We start from the raw sequence: 13794 nt of genomic DNA, 5'->3' as shown, positions 1-13794 counted from the left end.
TCTCAACATACATAAACTTTAACAATTTTTTGAAACCACCTATGTTTTATTTCCACTTCCTTTTGCTCTTCCATAGAAGCCGAGTTGAAGAAATGTTTGCTATAACAGTTTCCTTTGGCACTGTACAAATTGGCGAATGATGAATAACACAACACTGACATCACTGTTAAACTCCCGCCGGAGCTGTGATACTTTCATTCACTGTAAAGGGCAAAAAGATGGCAGATTTGTGAGACAGCCTTCTGAAGTGTCCTTGAGCAAGAGACTGAATCCCCACCAGTTTTTCTAAAGCCGACCCATACTGCTGACCTCACTATGTGTCAGTGAAAAGATGACTTTCTCCTTCGAAAATCAACAGAGTATTACTAGAAATGCTATTAGCCATTCATACATAGTTATCTGTGTATTCCCACTGCTGCTATCCCAGTAAGGTAGCTCCAGGAGACAGGAAAAACTATCCCTTACATAATTCTATGGGAGGCAACAGCTTTACATATTGCAGTTTCTATAAACTGTATAAGAGCATAAAAAGAACATTACTGCATGTGTTTTCTGTACTAGGTTGGTATGATTGATACATTATCATTCTAATAATTAAGACTACAAGAAAGAGACCTTGAATTTAGAGCAGCTGAAGGGCTAAGTATGTCAATCCAAGCAAGGTGATTTAACCAAGAGTTGGGGTATGCTTGAAACAAAGACTTTCATACAACATGTCTTCCACCGTGATAATCATTAGAACGGGGTTAACGGCAAACACTTTCAGGCAGTCTCTCTTCAGAGTGATGCGTGGTGTTGCAGAAGTAGTCGTGTGAAGAATGAAAAAAAAGGAGCTTGAAAGAAGTTTAAATCTCGCAAAAGTTCTCACCTCCGAACACTCGGCCAATCATGAAGTGAATGTGCTTGACAGATTATCAGTTAGGTTCAATGTGGGAAAGCACACTGACTCATTCAGACTGACAGAGGGTTGTGAAAACCTAGAGGGAATGATTGAAGGATAAACGTATCTTTATCATGTCACTTTTCCAGATATTACAGTAACAGTTACACAACACCCTCCCAGACAGTTATAATGGCAGACTTAAAAAGCAACTGACATGGAGAAACCACTAGATTAGGAACGATCCGATGGAGGAATTTCATAAAAGAAGGATAACTCAAGTCGGAACAAAAGGGCTGAGAAAGCTTCCAGATCAATATGCAGTGGTGCTGCAACTAACAGTCATTTCATTGTCGAATTTATCTGTCAGTAATTTTAGTTTTCATGTCACTTGGTGTATAAAACATTAGAGAATGGGTTGAAATCCATTACAATTTCATACAGCCTGAGATGATCATCAAAACCCCCAAAACAAGGAAATGCAGCAAATTCTCACATTTAAGAAGAAAGTCTAATTTGGTTAAAAAGACAACACCAAAGAACACAACACAAAGAAACAATAAATTAATTATTACAGTAGTTATCAGTGTTGGGCAAGTTACTTTTAAAAAGCAATTAGTTACAGTTACTAGTTACTTCTTCCAAAAGGTAACTAAATTAGTTACTCAGTTACAAATTATAAAAGTAACTGGTTGCTTCAGAAAGTAACTATTGCGTTACTTTCAAGTAAATCTTTAAATGCTCAAATCTGACCCCACCATGTGCATGTTCAATTATTTATGATAAATCTGAATATTATAATGAAATGGACACTTAATACAATACATTATTAACAGAAACAATGTACACAAGTCTAAACTATTTTAATGTTGCTGTGGGACAAAGTGAGACTAGCCTCCAATCAAATGCCATGTATGTAGATATTATGTATATATAGTGGATCGATATAAATAACATAATAGATGTTTTGGAACTTTTGATATTTATTGCCCATCAAGAGGCCTCAACTGGGCAAAATTAAATTATGCTTGTTAAGCACTATACCAAAAAATAAATAACAAATATATACACTCTTTGTAGTGCAAATAAAACAAAAAAAACTTCAGACAATTGGTAGATATACTGTACTTCAAGTATTTTCTTCTTGAAAAAGTAGTACAGTGCAACAATATGGGTGCTTTCAATCTACTGAAAAGTACAATGTATAAAGGATTCAAATATAAACAGGTATACATAAGGACTAAAAAATACATCTCCATAAAAAGAAATCTCTTTCTCTGGCCATTGACAGTCTCACTTCAAGAGGCTGCATCCAGCCAACAAATAAATCTAAATTAAATTATGCTCTTTAAGCAATGTACCAAAAATGTATTAAAAAATATATACACTCTTTTTAGTGCAAATGTAATAAGATGCAACACAACTCACCATACCTGTCTCTCGTTGACTGATTCGCTTGCGTTGTCCGTTGTGTGTCCGACTATGCGTGCTTTCAAACACCCGCCCAACTCTACCTCTGATTGGCTTACCATGAAATTTTACTCAACCTCAGCCCATCGTCAGCATTTATGCGCTTGTCTGGTGCACTGCCCACTAACCAAGGAAGAACAGTAAAGAAAAGTCTTTGCCGCTCAGAGATCTAGTTGGTCTGATGAAAAAAAACAGCTTCAATTATAGTAACGTGCCGCATTTTTTGGCAGTAACGGTAACGGTGTTAGTGAGATGGGAAGAGTAATCAATTAGATTACTCGTTAGTGAAAAATGTAACACCGTTATTCCCATCACTGGTAGTTATCGATTAATCTTCGCTCAATCAACTCAACTCTAACTAATCATTGCAAGCTCTAAAATGCAGGTATATTGAGTTTGTAGTAATATTTAACTGCTTTGTCTAAAGATGTTTGCATCTTACAATTGTTTGCAACACACGTTTTTAGCCCTCATAGCAAATGTAATGCCATGTCAACATCTAGGAAAGGGCAATATATTTTTCAAAAAGAGGTCATTTTGAAACAATCAAACAATACAGGGAGAAAGGATACAGACTGGGCATGCAGAGGCACTACCTGCTGTAGCTGCTCCCCTGCTCCCCCACACACCCTTCCCCACTTTCCTCAGAAAAAAATCAGCATCAAAAAAGAAGAAACATTTCCACACACAGAAATTGAATTCTGTCTGGAAGCGAGCCGAGGTGTTTGGGGAGAGTTGTGAAAAGACACAGAGAAGTAAAAGATACCGTGCTAAAGAAGGAGAATTTAAATCTCCCTGATAAAGGAGGTTTAAACCTCATTGAGAGTCGATGTGCGGCCCCTCGGAGTGACTCAGGGTGTGACTCATTGCAGCTGGCATCGCCTCCACCTTACACACACACGCTCACACACACTTCTCCATAAACCCTCAGGCCTTGCATATGTTATGTGTCCCCCATCCTTAGTGTTCTGCTGGATTCCACCTGTTAACAAACGACGCATAAGCTCTGCTTCATGCTGCTGAAATAGTACTCGTGATCTTCTTATGAATCAGCTTATGACAAGATATGAATGCAGTCTGAGCTGCTGAGCCTTCCCACGAGCATGACTTCTGAGACAGATGCTGTTAAACTTGGCTAGGTGTGTGTGTGTGTACGTGTGTGTGTGTGTGTGTGTGTGTGTGATCCTTCTAACCACCCACTCAAGGGATTAGTGTAAGGGTGGTTGGATGACTCATCGGTCAGTGACTTTGGAGGAGAGGCAGGAAAAACATGGCCAAGTGATCCACATGGTGTGTGTGTGTGTGTCATTCCACCTGTCCCTCACTGCAGCTCATGCTCAGATCTCAAAATGTCTACTCATGCAAACCTTGTAATTACAGATTCATAGCTGTATCTGGGCTTTAAAGCAGACATCCTTCTTTGGGTTAGTCAATTTCAGATGCAGGCAAATTGTGCGTTTCTGAAGATGGTGTTATGTCATTGTGCATGTGTGTGTGTGTGTTGGGGGGGTGTGGGAGGGGGGGTTATGGTTGCCTGTGTCTCGACAGCAATGGCAGACGGCTGAGCTTGGAACATGACCCCGGCACAGCGTCGAGCTGTTAGGCCATGGGTACGCTGCTTAACGAGCCATGAGCGATCGCTATGATCTTGCCACAAATAATTCATGAGGAGCCCTGTAGAGGAGCTATGGAGCTAAAAAGGAAGGGGGGGGGCATCAAGGAGTGGACCACAGCCTAAGTGGAGTGAGGGCGGGAGGCGAGGGGTGGAAGACAGGAAGAGAGATCCGTCTGACAAATGTGTCTGGAATAGAAAGGAAATCCCCTATTACATACAGAGCTGACAAGCATGCTTGTGCGCGCATGTGTGCGTATTTGTGTGTGCTTATTTTTAGAGAGCCATTTGTGTTACTACATCTGAAAAAGGCACAGTGGGAGTGTTAACAGTGTGCATCACAATCGCGGGATGTGTGTGAGATTCTTGTGAAGGCATGCGCTATGTGTGCGTGTGTGTGTGTGTGTGTGTTGGAGATGTGATGGAATGAGTTCAGATTTTTCTGACAGCCTTGAAACCTAAATTGTTCAACTTTTGCTTTTTTGTTCTTTTTGTTGCTGAAACCAAGGGGATATGAGCTAACAAAGTGTATTATCAGAGAGGAAATGGGTGGATGTGAATGTGTACAGTGAGAACTCTCATTCAGCTTTTTGTGTTTAAATATCAGAGCTGGAGTGTGAATGATTGCACTGTCAGTATAAAATGAATATAGCATAGAGGCTAAACAAAATAAGAGTGAGCGCCATTGCTGATACTAAGCCAGTGGTGAGGAAAATATCTTGTTATGTTGTCCAATATAATTGCATTTTTTTTTTAGATATGTTGCTATGAGCTGCATTGCTCTAGGAATGGCATTGTCGGTCAGTCTGTCGGTTTGGTCCAATAAGACTAATTATCTCAACCACTGTTTGACAGATTACCATGACATTTTTTTTTTTTAAGTTATTTTTTTTGGCCTTTTGTTGGTTTTATTTTTTATAGAGACTGATTTAATTTCATGACTTTTTCTCCAGCCCCTCCATGAGGTTGACATTTTTAGAAATTAAACATTTTTTTTAACAGGTTTGTAATTTCCACATACTTTTTTAGTGAGTTTCCTGGAAAGAACTATGGAATGAACCTTAAAAAAACCCCCAATATAACGGCAAGTAACTACAATCTCACTTCACATGTATTATTGAACAACATTTATTTTCTGTCTTGCTTTCCCGTCAATAAATTTAACTTTTTTCCGCATGATCGGTTGCTAAATCCCTAACAATGATGAGTCAGCATACAGGGACGAGGTGTGAACTTGGCAACCTTGTGTTCTGCCAACAATCTCATTCTCAACAACTAGAAGACAAAGAAGAGATTGCTGTGGAAGAGGAGAGCAGGTTCTCGGCCCGGTGTTAATTGACGGCGAGGCTGTGGAGAGAGTCTCCAGTTTTAAATTCCTGGGGGCACGCATTACTGAGGACTTCTCCCGGGCCATAATTACCTTCACTGTCATCGGGGGAAGACATAACAACACCTCTATTTCCTGAGGAGAGCCAGACTGCTGCAGAACCTTCTCGTGAACTTTTACCGCTGCACAGTGGAGAGTATCCCGACTGGTCCATCACAGCTTGGTGTGCCAGCGATTGTCTGCAGAGATGATGGCCCAAAACATCATTGGGACACAGCGGCTTCTAACATCATCCATGACCCAACTCGCCGCCGCCGTGCCCACTACCCCTTCAAACTACTCCCTTCTGGCAGGCGATAAGGACAATACACGCACGAACGCACCACAGGAGCGAAAAACAGCTTGTCCACTGACTGAACACTCCACTCCACTGCCAGATTGAATGCTGCTAATGTTTTATTTCCGCACACTGTTTTTTTAAATTCTTTTTATATCGGTTTTAGTGTTAAGGCCTTGGACAGCAGTACAATGACAATAAAGTTTCTTGACTCGACTTGCTGTACCCTGACTCTCTGGGTTAGACTACCATTTAATTGAATGTACACTTTTAACAGTGTCTCTTTTCCTCTACATTAATCTATGATTACTTTCCAAAACATACCTTAAATACTTACTAATTGGATGAATTTGAGCAAAATTTTCATGCAGCAGCACCATCAGATAAAAAAAAAAAGTTTTATGACCAAATACCTGCAAAACAAATGAACGCTAACCAACAAATATTAGCATGCTAAAATAAGAGGATGTGCATGGTTAACATTACACCTGCTTATAACACAGCTTTGTCACTGCGGCCACTGTAGCATGCTACCATCAGCATTTAGCTCAAAGCACCTCTGTGCCTAAGTGCAGCCTCGCAGAGCCGCTAGCGTGGCTTTAGAGTCGTGTTTTTTCTAAGCGAGACAGCTGTGGAGGCCATGAAGATTACTGTTTCGTACGAAAGGCACTACAGACCAGTGAGACGTATCAGTGGAACACACAGACTAATGGAAATTGGGGGATGGAGACAAAGGGCCTGTGTAGGTCTCTGTGGCATGTCATTAGTGAGGGAGAGGGGTTGACTTGTTCCATCTGACATTTACCAGTCCAACCGAAAATGTCACGGAATGCCAGCCTTTACCACTGGATATAATGGTGTCTCTTACAGCCCAGAGCTATTGATCCCAAAAAACTTTTGTCCATTTTAAACCCCTCTCTTGTTCCCCCTGTCCACTGTCCTGAGGAACACCGCCATCCCAGTCTTCCTGAATTTCCTTGCCCAGCCAGACCTTCCTCTATTTTTGATTACTCCATGCATTAGCAGCCTTGGCATACATTGTATGAAGTAACACATGGATGTTGGTTATAATGATTCACTCTTTATATGAGCTTTCTTTTTCACGTCTCTTCACAGCTAATGTAGCACAGCTACTAAAATGTATCTAAACCCATACGACTTTTTTCTTTTCTCATTGTTTCATTTTTTCAGTTTCTTTCGCAGCTTAGACTGGCTGTCTTTTCAGGTTAGCTAATTGACTGTCTGACTGACAGTGACTGACCATGTAGAGGTTTGCCAACTTTGTCAGAAAAAGGAAAGGGAAGCAGAGGGAGCTTTGTTTGTGGGCAGAAAAAAGACCAATCCAATTTAGTTTCCTAGTGTGTGCTTAAAAGTCGCATTTATAGATCTTTTTTTCTTGTGATCTGTCACTGGGACATGCTTAATTCCCTGGACATCAAATAATAATTTAGCGATCAAAAGACAAGTGTTTGTGTTGGGATCTCAGCATACAATATATTGAATTATATCTGCAAAAAAATAAATAAATTGAATCAATTTTCGAGAGATCAGAGCAAATCAATCATCAATCATGGTTGCAATTATTTTGGGATCTCAGGAAACCAAGACTTATGAGAGATCATTCATTCATTTGTGGGCACAGGTAAACAAAATGGTCTTCCACATGTACCAGATGTATTTCATGTCCATCCATTATCACATTTAACAGAAGGTCTACAGAGTTGTTTGGAGTTATATTGTGTTTACGGAGAATAGGAACTAGTTAATGCGCAAATCTCAGCCAAAACAATAACCCAAAGCAATCAGACCCTACTAGATGATGCATTCTTTACAGTGCACTGTTCTCAACCTTATTTCAAATTAAACAGTAATCTCTTCCCCAATAGCTAATGCAGAAGCTAATTATGTTGAGAACCACTCATAAGCATTTTCTGGTTTTGTTTGTTATGCTGCAATGAATTTGTGTCTCACTTTTAGGAACTGAATTTAGATCCATGGCCTCTCAATTTGTTTTGGGGAGTGCTACTGTCTAGTCTATTTCTGTCCTTGCTACACTATTGTCCTCGGTTGACTGCCTTCACATCAAGTGCTGGATTTATTTGGCCACTCTGCCAGCTCAGGCAGATAGGCCCTGCAGCTACCACCCAATATGCAATGGCTGAAGTCGCTGTTAAGATAACTATAAACCACTATAACTGTCATACTGGTTTCAGTGATTGTTTTCTCTTCAGCCAGACTGGGGTTAACATTTTTGAAGATCTAAAGTTGTTTACAGGTGGGAGAGGATAAAAAGGCAAGGCAAATTTATTTATACGGCACATTTCATACCCAAGGTAACCCAACACGCTTTACAGTCCACCCGACTGTTTACCTTCTTTTTGCTATCTTTATTTTCTTTCGTTTGATGAATTGATGTTTCTTTATGGTGCATATCGAATTGAGTGTTGTGATGTTCCTGTCCAAAGCTTCGATCCACTAAATGTTTTCCCTCATCATTGTTTGCTCGTCTTCCTCTGCGCACGTTAATTGCCGGCTTCAGCAGCAGCGCTCCATTTCAAAATCCATACCCAAAGAAGATTATGATCTTAATTAGCTATATCACAGCTCTGAACATATTACATTTTTGCTCAGCGGTACACAATGACTCCCGGTGTCTTGTCCTTTCAAAAAAGAAGTGCTACAGCTTTGATTGCAACAGGAGCTTGATTCAATTAGCTGCCACTTCTCAGCTACATTACCTACCATCTCCCTGGCTTCACGAGAGTCACTGCGCTGTTATGAAACCCCATCAGTTGTGAAAATAGCCGGTACAGCAGCTAACAATATGGGTCATGTGGTGCACTTAAGAGAATGAATATTGCCTTGCTTACTATATGCCTCCTATAACAAGTTCAATAACCACCTCTTTGGGGGCCAAAGAGATGATTGTAAAATGTTTTTAATCAGGCCTTACCAGTAATGTTTTCCTCATTGCCGGCAATGAGAAAAAGCAGTCATACTGTGTGTAATGAAGCTGCTAAGATATGCAAGGAGTTACTTGGTGCCCAGAGAAGTGACTGTTTTGATTATGAGAGATTTTTTGAGGATCCTCTATATGGGTGCAGAATGATGGGCAGAAGAAAAGAGGAGAATTTTCTCTAAGGTTTTTTTAAATCTATATTTCTGATCCCCCCCCCAGCTTTATGTTTTTTGTGTCTTTTATCGTCATACTTACATTGGTGTGCTTTTCTTTATTCATCACTACATAGTCTTGCTTTGAGAACAAGGTGTTTGTGTTCGCAAAACTTTGTGGAAATCAAAATCCACGCTCCTTTAAGTGTTTTATTCCATTAAAGCCAAGTTTATTCATTGCTACACATCTGAAAAGTCCCTTCAACGAATTCAGAAGCCAATAATAAACTTGAATTTATTATTACTCATGAATGCAGATTAATATGTTTTACTGTGTATTAAAAGTGTAGCTAAGTATGCCCTCTAGTGTTGTCAAAACTCTGAACTGAAGAGTGGATTTCTTTTTTTTTTTTTTTTCTTTAGATAGCAAAGATGCAATACTGATGTCAACAAGTGGTCTTGTGCTTTTTGTATTAATACAGTGAAATATGTTTTACCTGATACATACCAGAATATTGGGATTGTCTAACTGTCCATCCTTTCTCTCTCTGCAGGTACATCCGCACCATGTACCTCGGTATACAAAGTCACCGGCAGAAGGAGAACCAGCGGCGTTTTTACTGGGCTATGATGTACGAGTATGCCGATGTCAACATGCTGCGACTGCTGGAGACCTTCTTAGAAAGCGCCCCTCAGCTGGTGCTGCAGCTCTGCATCATGATCCAGAGCAACAAGGCTGAGTGGCTGCAGTGTAAGGCTCTACACGAACACTAGAGTCTAATTTTGTTTGTGTGCAGTCCAAGATGTCTCATCTTTTTTTAATTTTATGTTGTACTGTGGTTGTCGCATGATCTTGAGATGCTTCCGTATTTTACACCTGACAAATCCATTTTCTGTGAATTTCACATATCACTGTATTTACAGTGTGCGATATTCGCCACCATTGTATCCAATTTCAAACATTCATCACCTTGAAAGCTCTTTTACAATCCCACTTTCCTCATGCAATACAGCTCCCCAAGGAAAGCAATTCAATCATAACAAGTGATACCCTTCCCTGTCTGGGTGTCTATAGAAATGCCATCAATACATTTGCTGTGAGGCACCATGCTGCTGCTCTGCAGATAATCCTCTATCATTTTTCATGCAGCAGGTTACTGCTCTGACATATCTGCTGTCTCTACTATTATACACGTCTTAAGGGAACTGAATTGGTGCACTAAATGGAGACTGTGTTGACTGAATGACCTATGATGATCTTGGTAATAACATGCTTTTCAAAAATGTGATAGATTGCTGTGGCTGAAATAAAAACATACCGTATACAGTAAGTGGAATGGCAGCCAAGTCAAGATAAATCTATGATTCTTTGGGTGATGCTTTTTTTTTTTTTACAAATTACACTGGGTTTTTCTTTTCATTTCACATAATTTCTGGTGTTTTTAGAACCATCTAACAGCATCTGTCAGTATCTCTCATTCTTCTTCATTAGTCTTAACCTTCTTTCTCTCTCTGTTTATATTTCCAGGTGTATCTGCCATGTCCTCCCTCCTGTCCCTGGCCTGGGTGCTAGCTTCTTACCACAAACTCCTGCGTGATTCTCGTGACGACAAGAAGAGCATGAGTTACCGTGGTGCTCTGGTGCATCTCTTCTGGCGCCTTTTTACCATCTTCTCACGGGTGCTCTCCCTTGCCCTATTTGCCTCTGTTTTCCACATCTACTTTGGCATTTTTGTGGTGCTCCACTGGTGTGCCATGGCTTTCTGGGTCATCCATGGCGGCACCGACTTCTGCATGTCCAAGTGGGAGGAGGTACTGTTCAACATGGTGGTGGGTGTGGTCTATGTCTTCTGTTGGTTCAATGTACGCGAGGGCCGGACACGGTACAGAATGGTGGCCTATTACACAGTAGTACTGTTAGAGAATGCCATTCTCAGCTCCCTTTGGTATGCGTACCGTGACCCAGCCACCACTGACGCCTATGCCTCTTTTGCCCTCTGTGGCGTCTTCCTGTGCTTTGCCTCAGGTGTGGCCTGTATGGTTCTGTATTATGGGGTGCTACACCCCATGGGCCCCCGGCTGAGGGTGCTGGCCAGCTCCTGCTGTGCCGAGCTGCTGTGGGGCCTTCCGTTACCCCCTGAGGCCGAGCCCATGGCTCCCACTCCAGGCCCCCGTGGCTCTCAGGCCACCCCCACACGGGGTCTGGCAGGGGAGTATCTGGAGTCAGATGAAACACCCACAGACACCTGCCTTCCGGTTTTCCAGGTGAGGTCCACAGAGCCTGTGGATGCAGCTGGCAGGCCCATCCGGCCTGAGGGTCCTCTCATCAAGATAGACATGCCCAGAAAACGCTACCCAGCCTGGGATGCACACTTTGTGGATCGCCGCCTGCGCAGGACCATAAATGTGCTGCAGTACATTAGCCCTAATGCGGTGGGCATCAGGTATAGGGATGGTCCGCTTCTTTATGAACTCCTGCAGTACGAATCCTCCCTCTGAAGGCATCTTCTCCCACAGCTCTGTCACCTCCTCATAACCACAACGCACATGTGTTTTCTTTATTTCATTCTTCTCTTTCTCCTCTCCAGATATTATCTCTTTCCATTTGACACTCAACTCTCTCCTTCCCTCCTCTCTGATCATTCAGTTTTTCTGCAGGAGATGTGTGTTTTGTCCACTGAAAATCTGTCAAGACAGTCTAAACACACAGTCATAATTTATTTTTGGAAAAAACATACAGTGCAGAGAGAAAATTATGAACCTACAATATCTTATGTGATATATACAGGAGTCTCATATAAATCCCTCTACATTGATAGAGGAGGGTTCTGTATGAGTGTGTAGATAACATATGAATGTTTCATTATGAAATGTGTTTAATGCATTATACTGTATTGGTGATTCAACCTGTGAATACTTGTGAAGGGCATATTGTATGTCCCTGTGACATGGTACTGGCGCAAAGCCTGATGGGAATGATGGAGGAGAGTCTCAGAGGGTGCAGGTCTTTGCACATCCCAACATTTACTGCCATTCTTTATGTAAATCTTTGAAATGTATGATAATGTTTACCAAGTCCTTAGCCCATGAGTTAAAAAGCACTGAAATGTATAACATGATACTATTACAGGAAGGACACAATCAAAGATGTGTCTCAGAGAAGCAATTCAAAATGGATCTGTGAGCTTACGTGGCTCAAGTGTATCCTGGCTGTACTATTTCTGTTCAAAATCCTAAATCGTAATCGCATCATGTATGGAAGAAAAAAGAAGCACACTGACCTTCAATCAGTTCCACCCACATATTCAATTTTTACAGTGCAGACTGCCCTCCAGTGGAGGCAAGCTGTAACAGCACGCCTTACTTGGTCATTTCTGCAGTTGTGACAGCACAAAATATTAAGATAAGCACCTGAAGTGAAAAAACATAATGAAAGTAATGTAGAATGTAGTTGAAATGAGCACAACGTTTTCTAAATTGGTGGATAGAAAATCATAGTTAAAAAAAACATTCCAAAGACTTTTTTTTAAAGATTGTAGGTGTTTAGTAAAGGGTAGAAGGGTACAAATGTGTGTTAACACACACTTTTTTTTGAAGTGCAAAGACAGCCTTCAAAGAATCCTCCACCATTCCCTACTGAATCCTAGAAAGTACTCCCTTATCCAACCTCCCTATTTTGTTTATTATCTAAAAAATGTTTTAGGTTGATTAATATATGCTTATTGGGTGCAAAGACTTGTAATAAGTTCTTGAAAAAAAGATGACAAATCTGAGAAGATATTTCTATGCTATTATACTTCAGTGCGTATTTGTGTCCACATTTATAGTCATTGACATAACTATATTTTGCCAGAACACACACTTTTTTACATAACAAAAAATGTTGTGCAGTGCAGTGTTAAAAGGTATACTCCTCAACATCAGTGTGCCCTCAAAGAAGCTGTGCTCTTACATGGGTGTGCGGGGCTTCTGTTCTGGCACCTACTAGCGCAGTTGAAACAAAGCCAAATCGCATCTTACAGTACTGTCTTTCCAATTTGTCTGCCCCCTTGAACCAGTAGAGTGAGTCCTTGCAAAATGTGTGCCATCTATAGGCCTGCTGTGCAGCAATTATACTCTGATATACATCTCCCCGCTGAACCTGCGGGAGCTCTCCACCACAGATAGCCACAGGATGACCACTCATGACAAACATAAAATAAAATGAAAAAAACATGCCTTCTAAGTCAAAGGAGCTTGACTAAAATTTCAAGTGAGGGCTACTGAACAATTCAAGAAAAATGAATGCATTTCATACTCCAATTTTATCTATTTACTCAATGATTCATCTGAATATATAATGTGTGTTTTTTACATTGCAGTGTTTGGCATGAGTTTAGTATGAGGCATTAGTACAAATGCACCCAACAAGGGATGCCCAAAAGTCCTACACAAAGCAGAGATTCCTTTCTCCTGGCTCACTGGCTTTCTGCTTAGCTGTGGCCACGGGTGCCTGCTAACATCGTACTGTAAAAGGCAGATGCCATGTAAGTCCAGGCCAAAGGTGAGAGGGGGTTTTTGCCAGGGTTGGAAAAGAACATGAGGACAGATTGTGGTAAAGGGCCTGACTAGAGTATGGTGGATGATTCCTTGTATGCCTGTGTGAGAACGATGAGTGTTTACCTCTCAGCACGTACTGTACAACCTACAGTATGTATTAGGGGCTCCAAGTATGCTTGCATGGTGGTGTGTACGCATGCTTGTCTGTGTGTATCCACAGCCCCTTTCCCACAGTTCTGTCCTCTCGCCGATTGTTCGACTCCATCCTTGGTTGCTGCTCCGCCCTCTTCCCCATCTCTGCAGTGCTGGGCCTTGGTACCCTCCAGTGAAACACTCTCACACTCTCTGGTAACTGAACAACGGGGTTGAGGCTGAACAACTGGAGATCCTGACATGAGAACATGCAATGAGGTACACTGCCATAACCAAGAGCTTCAACATCCAGGGTCTGCCACCCTTCAGCTTGAAAGCGATGTTCAGCCCTGAGTAATTGAGAACTGTTGGGTCAGCTAGGGTGG

At 41.3% G+C, this 13794-nt stretch overlaps 1 protein-coding gene across 1 annotated transcript in view; it reads left to right on the top strand.

Annotated features, from left to right (window-relative positions):
• The window catches only part of xkr6b (XK, Kell blood group complex subunit-related family, member 6b), a 54726-nt gene extending 41217 nt beyond the window's left edge, over nucleotides 1-13509 (top strand). Inside the window, exons 2-3 of the mRNA XM_051409497.1 lie at nucleotides 9292-9488; nucleotides 10266-13509. Coding sequence (XP_051265457.1) covers nucleotides 9292-9488; nucleotides 10266-11236 — 1168 coding nt within the window. The 3' untranslated portion in view covers nucleotides 11237-13509. The remainder of the gene's footprint in view (nucleotides 1-9291; nucleotides 9489-10265) is intronic.
• Nucleotides 13510-13794: the final 285 nt, after the last annotated feature.

This window comes from Dicentrarchus labrax, unplaced genomic scaffold, assembly GCF_905237075.1.
Source record: "Dicentrarchus labrax unplaced genomic scaffold, dlabrax2021, whole genome shotgun sequence".
Taxonomy (NCBI): domain Eukaryota; kingdom Metazoa; phylum Chordata; class Actinopteri; family Moronidae; genus Dicentrarchus; species Dicentrarchus labrax.
Note: the sequence above shows the minus strand (reverse complement) of the source record. Positions and strands in the feature narration are given on the sequence as shown.